This window comes from Cydia fagiglandana, chromosome 20 (assembly GCF_963556715.1).
Source record: "Cydia fagiglandana chromosome 20, ilCydFagi1.1, whole genome shotgun sequence".
In the NCBI taxonomy this organism is placed as follows: Eukaryota; Metazoa; Arthropoda; class Insecta; order Lepidoptera; family Tortricidae; genus Cydia; species Cydia fagiglandana.
In genome coordinates, this window is record NC_085951.1 from 6,002,282 (window position 1) to 6,010,146 (window position 7,865).

A 7,865-nucleotide genomic window follows, 5' to 3' on the forward strand; every position below is an offset into this window, starting at 1 on the left:
GTGAGCAACTTCGTCAAATGCCTTTGCGAAGTCTATGTAAATACAAACACTTTTAATTCATGTATCAGGTTACCAGAGTCCCTGAAAGTGATGCGGCTCGGTTCGGCGGCGCGCGTGGCCCCGAGCCTGCTGGCTCGCTGCGAACATCAACTGGCTTCTAAATGCGAGACACCGGACCAGTTAGAACAACTGTATAAATCTATGGCGAGTAACATTGTTAAATTATTTCCTTGACATAGTATGCTCGTGCTTGTCTATCGGAGAGAGGAGATGATTAAAATTTTATGATAACTTCCACTTCTGGGGGAAGACTTTCCTCTCCGTCTTCACTTTTCTAAGTTCTGGGCAATATCAGGAGCACATACACGCCAGAATGGAAGCGCTGGTGGCCTAGCGGTAAGAGCGTGAGACTCTCAATCCGGAGGACGCGGGTTCAAACCCTGGCTCGTACCAATGAGTTTTTCGGAACTTATGTACGAAATATCATTTGATATTTACCAGTTGCTTTTCGGTGAGGGAAAACATCGTGAGGAAACCGGACTAATCCGATAAGGCCTAGTTTCCTCCTTGGTTGGAAGGTCAGATGGCAGTCGCGCGCTTTCGTAAAAACTAGTGCCTTCGTCAAATCATGGGATTAGTTGTCAAGAGGCCCCAGGCTCCCATGAGCCGTGGCAAAATGCCGGGATAACGCAAGGAAGAAGATACACGCCAGAATGGGACACACAAACAGAATGGTTAAAAAAATGCCTTGTTTCGACAGTAGCAAAATCATTTAAAATCAAAATGAAAGTACGGTAATGTTAAACCTTATTATACAGGAAGTGGTTGGAGTGACGTGCTTGGGAGCTGCGCACGCGATGTTGGCTCGTACTACCTTCGATATCTGCATCGTAGACGAAGCCACTCAGGTGACACTCTTCAATTCATCATTTTACTCGAATTGAAGACACACACATGTATAATTAATTACCACTTTGCTAATATTGCTTCTCTTGGCATTAATTACATCTAAGGATGATTTCTGAAACCAAAGTAACCTCAATTTTTTTTATTAGATACTTATGTATAGTTGGTCAAACCAAATTTGTCAGTAAATAAGAACAATAAAACTATACTCAGCCTTTTCTTTTGGGTGTAGGTACTAGTGTAAGACAAAGATAGTATGATTCTCTCTATCTATGTTTGAAATGAGACCAGTCCTTTGACAAACTATAAGAAATTATAGCGGCAACAGAAATACATCATCTCTGAAAACATCACAGATGATGTATTTCTGTTGCCTTGTATGAGCCGTGATAGGTAGACAGTTGATATCACGGCTCATGAGATACAGCCTAGTGACAGACAGACGGACAGTGGAGTCTTATAGGGTCCCATTTTTACCCTTTGAGTACGAAACCCTAAAAACTGCCAGCAATGTTTTACGCGTACAGTCGCCATCAGATATATCGGAGCGGCCAAGGTGCTCACAAATATCTGAGCACGCCTATATTGTCAAGGCGTTAGATTGCGTGTTCAGATATTGTGAACACCTTGGCCGATCGGATATATCTGATGGTGACTGTATTTTTCTCCAGGTTTTACAATGCACTGTTCTACGGCCCCTGTTCGCTGCAAATCGGTTCGTCCTGGTAGGAGACCCGGAGCAACTGCCGCCCGTAGTTAGAAGTCGTGCTGCAAGGTAACCATACATTTAAATAAAAAAATCCTCGAACGTGCGTTTGCACTATATTGTAACCGCAAACTATTCTCCATCCCTATACCTCGTTTTTTTTAGCATTAGAAAAAAGGTAAACAATCTAGTCTTTTAACTGAAAAACAGATTTAAAAAATAAGTTATGGCAAATATGTAACAATTATGAATCTAATACGATCATTTATATTCTTCTGCTTTCATTAATAATAGTTTTTGGTTTTTAAAAAGCGTTTTTCAACCAAAAGACATGTCAAGATCACTTACCTTCTTGCAAGTTCTTTCTAATGCTAAAAAAACGAACTATAGTACATTATACGGCGGGAACAAGGTTGTCAAGTCAAAAAAAGTGTGCATCGTTCAGCGCCATCCATTTATGTTATCTTATCAAATTAGCGCCTACAATTTACTTTACGCGTGTATTTTCTGTGATTAAATTATATTGTTGTTAATTTAATAGTAGCTAGATATATTTCTCATGTAAGAAATTACTAATAATGAATTTTATTATCAAAAGCTGTTTTATTATTTTATTAAATGTAAACCTTACTGCTTGCTATAAGAGTTCAATTTCACATATTTACAGACGACTAGGTATGGAGGAGAGCTTATTCCACAGACTGATGACGGAAGAAGCGACGTCCACACTGCAGCTGCAATATCGAATGAACCAGGCGCTCGCCGACCTGGCCAATAAAGTAGCTTACAATGACAGACTGAAGTGTGCTGACGAGAAAGTTGCTCAAGCTAAATTGAACATTAATGCCCAGGTAATAAAGTTGATTATTTTACTGACATTGTTAAAGTGAGAGCAAGTTTTTTGTCAATAAAAGAATAAATGCAATGTCAAATAGCTGTAATATCGAACGAACCAGGGACTGGCGACCTGAGGGGCTACCGCGAAAACCGAAATTCGCAAATTACGGGCATCTTTCTCTTTTACTCCAATGAAGGCGTAATTAGAGTGACAGATAAAAATGCCAGCAATTTGCGAACTTCGATTTTTGCGGTTATAGCCCTGGCTAAGTGGCGGTGACATACAGTGATAGACTAGTAAAATCCTACTACGACTAGAGAATACTACGCAAAACTCTGCGTAACGGGCGTCACTAACACAATCACAGGTCCTAAAGCAGTGGGGAGACACTCCTGACTTCGGTCGAACTCGGCTCCGTTCGGCTCAGCATTGCTCCGAGCAATTATTAGTGTTGGCAACACTTGACTTCCTTTTGCGTGCACGACCACAGATAAGATAATCACTGGAATTTTGACAACCCTAAGGGTCTCCCCTGATATATCGACGCGCATTCGGCAAAAGCCGATAGGAAAAAGCTTTATGTCCACGCAATAAGAGCGAAAAAGTCGTCGTTCGGCTCGGCTCGCATCGGCCGGCGCCTGCCGACGCGTCGACGGCTTTTTCGCTCTTATTGCGTGGACATAAAGCTTTTTCCTATCGGCTTTTGCCGAATGCGCGTCGATATATTAGGGGAGACCCTTAATAGCCGAAAGGGATAGTGCCATATATTAGAAAGGGATAGCATGATTCGACCCTGAACCGCTGTCAAACTTCGGGTTTGTAGGAAGTGTCCTTTCTGTACGGTAGTACTATTATTTCTTCTGTGCCTAAAGATCGGTTTTCCTAGGATAGCGGTACCGTCATATAGCGGCCGTCTCCATACTAAATAATACGGCCAAATATGGATGTCCTAGCATTTGTATGGAGACGGCCGCTATATGACGGCACCGCTATCCTAGGAAACTAGAGCATAACACAAAACACGAAAATCTAAAGTTCGGTTCCTGCCTCTCTATCACTCTGGCCTATTCGATCGATAGAGAGGCAGGTAACGAATTTTCGATTTTCGTGTTTCGGGGTAGTCCACCTGTAAACAAACCGCCTTGATGCATCAATGTCATAGTGAAAACTTGTCAAAAAACTGTTTAACTGTTAGTATGTATAAGTTACTCTATGGTTTACTATGTGCACTAGTGCTGCACTCTGGCGGCAGAACATTGCAGTAATACTCCCTATTAATTAGCGTTACTCATACTATTTTTCGTTAAGGGCCCCCCCACATCTGGCGTCTTTCGAGCGTCGGCGTCTGTCGGCGTCGGTCCAGCGCTATGGAAAATGACGTCGCTGCGCAGTTGCGTCGACGCTGCGTCGACGTTGCGTCGACGTCGGCCATAGAATTGTAGACGCCGACGCTCGAAAGACGCCAGATGTGGGGGGGGCCCTAACCCGCTCCGTACGCCAGCTAGAGGACGCCCTATATGGGAGGGTTTGAAGTTAATGTTTGGGATATTTCTGCTTTTATTTAAAAAAAGTTATTAATGTTATTTTACTCATTGGGTAACGCACTTTCGATATCAATTTGAAGTTTTCTGATATCTGTTATATTTACGGAATTATCGCCTGATTACACTTAACGATTACACCTCATACAGGGTCATTTTTGGACCGTTAGCCATATTGTGTGAGGTGATTAGGTAGGTCTTACTGAACAACTTTTGCTATGGGACCAACCACGAAATCCCAAAAAAAAATTCGACCTTCCCATATGAAACGTAGACATCCACTCGATTAAAATGTATGAAAAGGCCAAAAATTTTTTTGTGTTTTCGGAGTTGGCCCCATAGAAAAAGTTGTTCAGTATGACCTAGCTAATCACCTAGCAACAATATGGCTAACGGACCAAAAATGTCCCTGTATAAAGTAGATTTTATGCTTTTAGAAATTGTCAGCGCACACATCAGAGTCGTGGTTGCTGAAGGCCTGCAGCGCAGAGCCAGAGAACGCTGTGTTATTCTTCGACATGAAGATGGCGGAAAAGGCTGAATCTAGCAGTAAGACATGCGCCAACCTCGACGAGGCGTGTGTGGTTTTGGCAATAGTTGAAACTTTAACAGTTGTAAGTAATTATTTTGAAACTGTCACTTACTAGAAGGCATATAGACGAAAGTCGTAGCTACATTTCGAATGTACTATTTATTTGCAGCGAAGTCAGTTTAAACGTACTGATTATTTGAACTGTTGCCACCAAAATTCTACAATCTAAATGATCATCAATCTGTAATGATGCCTCTTAAATGAGAATGACTGGCACTGGTATTAAATTAACCAGTGCCAGTCATTCTCATCAGTCAGTGAGATCCATTAGGATTTCACTGATTATCTAGCACTTTTCTTTATTTACAGTGCAGTGTATTTAAATCTAATACAAGCTAGTGTGTAGAATTCATAAGCTAGTGATTCAAGAGACATTGTGTCGGAAAATTTAGTTTTTATTAACCTTTCCAATTTTAGGGTGGCGTAAAATCACAGGATATCGGAGTAATATCCCCATTCCGCGAGCAAGTGGCACTTCTACGTCGAGCGCTGAGTGTTGAAGTCAGCACTGTCGACCAGTTCCAGGGGAGAGACAAGTCCGTCATAGTGTACTCTTGTACGAAACGGGACGTCAGGGACAACAAAGTGAAGGTTAGATCACTCTCTAGGATTCTGCAAACAAGTGGCGTTTCTACGAAGAACGCTGAGTGTTGAAGTCAGCACTGTCGACCAGTTCCAGGGCAGGGACTAGTCCGTCATAGTGTACTCTTGTACGAAAGGAGACGTCGGGGACAACAAAGTGAAGGTTAGATCACTCTATAGGATTCTGCAAACAAGTGGCGCTTCTACGAAGAACGCTGAGTGTTGAAGTCAGCACTGTCGACCAGTTCCAGGGCAGGGACTAGTCCGTCATAGTGTACTCTTGTACGAAACGAGACGTCGGTGACAACAAAGTGAAGGTTAGATCACTATAGGATTCTGCAAACAAGTGGGGTTTCTACGAAGAACGCTGAGTGTTGAAGTCAGCACTGTCGACCAGTTCCAGGGCAGGGACTAGTCCGTCATAGTGTACTCTTGTACGAAACGAGGCGTCGGGGACAACAAAGTGAAGGTTAGATCACTCTATAGGATTCTGCAAACAAGTGGGGTTTCTACGAAGAACGCTGAGTGTTGAAGTCAGCACTGTCGACCAGTTCCAGGGGAGGGACTAGTCCGTCATAGTGTACTCTTGTACGAAAGGAGACGTCGGGGACAACAAAGTGAAGGTTATAGATCACTCTATAGGATTCTGCAAACAAGTGGCGCTTCTACGAAGAACACCGAGTGTTGAAGTCAGCACTGTCGACCAGTTCCAGGGGAGGGACTAGTCCGTCATAGTGTACTCTTGTACGAAAGGAGACGTCGGGGACAACAAAGTGAAGGTTATAGATCACTCTATAGGATTCTGCAAACAAGTGGCGCTTCTACGAAGAACACCGAGTGTTGAAGTCAGCACTGTCGACCAGTTCCAGGGGAGGGACTAGTCCGTCATAGTGTACTCTTGTACGAAAGGAGACGTCGGGGACAACAAAGTGAAGGTTATAGATCACTCTATAGGATTCTGCAAACAAGTGGCGCTTCTACGAAGAACACCGAGTGTTGAAGTCAGCACTGTCGACCAGTTCCAGGGCAGGGACTAGTCCGTCATAGTGTACTCTTGTACGAAAGGAGACGTCGGGGACAACAAAGTGAAGGTTAGATCACTCTATAGGATTCTGCAAACAAGTGGCGCTTCTACGAAGAACGCTGAGTGTTGAAGTCAGCACTGTCGACCAGTTCCAGGGCAGGGACTAGTCCGTCATAGTGTACTCTTGTACGAAAGGAGACGTCGGGGACAACAAAGTGAAGGTTAGATCACTATAGGATTCTGCAAACAAGTGGCGCTTCTATGACGAACGCTGAGTGTTGTTCACAGCACTGTCGACCAGTTAGAGGGGAGGAACAAGTCCGTCATAGTGAAATCTAGTAGTGTCCTATAAAATAAGTGGCAAATCTAACTTTATACCACAAATTACGTGTTTGTAAATGTATTTTTTTGCAGGAAGGTGAAGTCCTAAACGACCAGCGCCGCTTAGCAGTCGGAGTGACCCGCGCCAAACACAAACTACTAATAGTGGGCAATTCAAACGCGCTACAGCGATACGTGCCCCTAAAGCGGTTGATAGACGTTTGCCCCTCTTTGGTTATGGAAAGAGAAACAATCAATCAAGTTATAGGGAAATATAAAAGTGTAGTTTCATAAGCCACTGTGATTAAATTATGTTATTTGTGATTGGATATTTATGTGCCTTATAGTTCGTTTTTTTAGCATTAGAAATAAGGTAAACAATCTTGATGTGTCTTAAGAGCCCTTCAACGTGCACACTAGCGCCACAGCTAAATAACCGTAATTATTTAAATTTAACGAATCCAGCAACATAAAAACTAGTTTGATGAATTCAAAAGGTACTTAAATACACAATACAGTACGTAGCGGCCCTCTTTTTTTCAATACCTTTCGTTAAATTTAAATTATTACGATTATTTAGCTGTGTCGCTAGTGTGCACGTTGAAGGGCTCTTAATTGAAAAACACATTTTAAAAATAAGTTACGGCAAATATGTAATAATTATGAATCTATTACGATCATTTATATTCTTCTGCTTTCTTAGGTAATAGTTACTGATTTTTAAAAAGCGTTTTTCAATTAAAATACATATCAAGATCGCTTACCTTCTTTCAAGTTCTTTCTAATGATAAAAAGAACGAACTTATAGATGGGTTTTGGTTTGATTAGGTTATCGTGGTATTCCACCTGTCCAATTTCTTTGTCCAATGTCAGAGAAACAATCAATCAAGTTATAGGGAAATATAAAAGTATAGTTTCATAAGCCACTGTGATTAAATTATGTTATTTGTGATTGGATAATTATGTGCCTTATAGTTCGTTTTTATGGCATTAGAAATAAGGTAAACAATCATGATGTGTCTTTTAATTGAAAAACACATTTTAAAAATAAGTTATGGCAAATATGTAACAATTATGAATCTAATACGATCATTTATATTCTTCTGCTTTCATAAGTAATAATTTTTGATTTTTATAAAGCGTTTTTCAATTAAAAGACATGTCAAGATCGCTTACCTTGCAAGTTCTTTCTAATATGTTTCTAATGCTAAAAAAAACGAACTGTAGTAAGTTCAGATTGTTATCATGTGCAAAGTATTGTAACTCGTGTAATACATTTATTTTCATTTGTAATCGTGGTTTTATTTTATTGGAGGTTGGTTCTGTAATGGGAGTGGTTCTACCTAGACCCCCGA

The 7,865-nt window shown here is 41.4% G+C and overlaps 1 protein-coding gene across 1 annotated transcript in view; it reads left to right on the forward strand.

Moving 5' to 3' along the window:
* LOC134674718 (DNA replication ATP-dependent helicase/nuclease DNA2) overlaps positions 1 to 7,517 on the forward strand; it is a 30,693-nt gene extending 23,176 nt beyond the window's left edge. The window contains exons 17-23 of the mRNA XM_063532843.1: positions 69 to 208; positions 823 to 908; positions 1,578 to 1,681; positions 2,280 to 2,463; positions 4,429 to 4,605; positions 5,001 to 5,482; positions 6,604 to 7,517. Coding sequence (XP_063388913.1) covers positions 69 to 208; positions 823 to 908; positions 1,578 to 1,681; positions 2,280 to 2,463; positions 4,429 to 4,605; positions 5,001 to 5,237 — 928 coding nt within the window. The 3' untranslated portion in view covers positions 5,238 to 5,482; positions 6,604 to 7,517. The remainder of the gene's footprint in view (positions 1 to 68; positions 209 to 822; positions 909 to 1,577; positions 1,682 to 2,279; positions 2,464 to 4,428; positions 4,606 to 5,000; positions 5,483 to 6,603) is intronic.
* Positions 7,518 to 7,865: the final 348 nt, after the last annotated feature.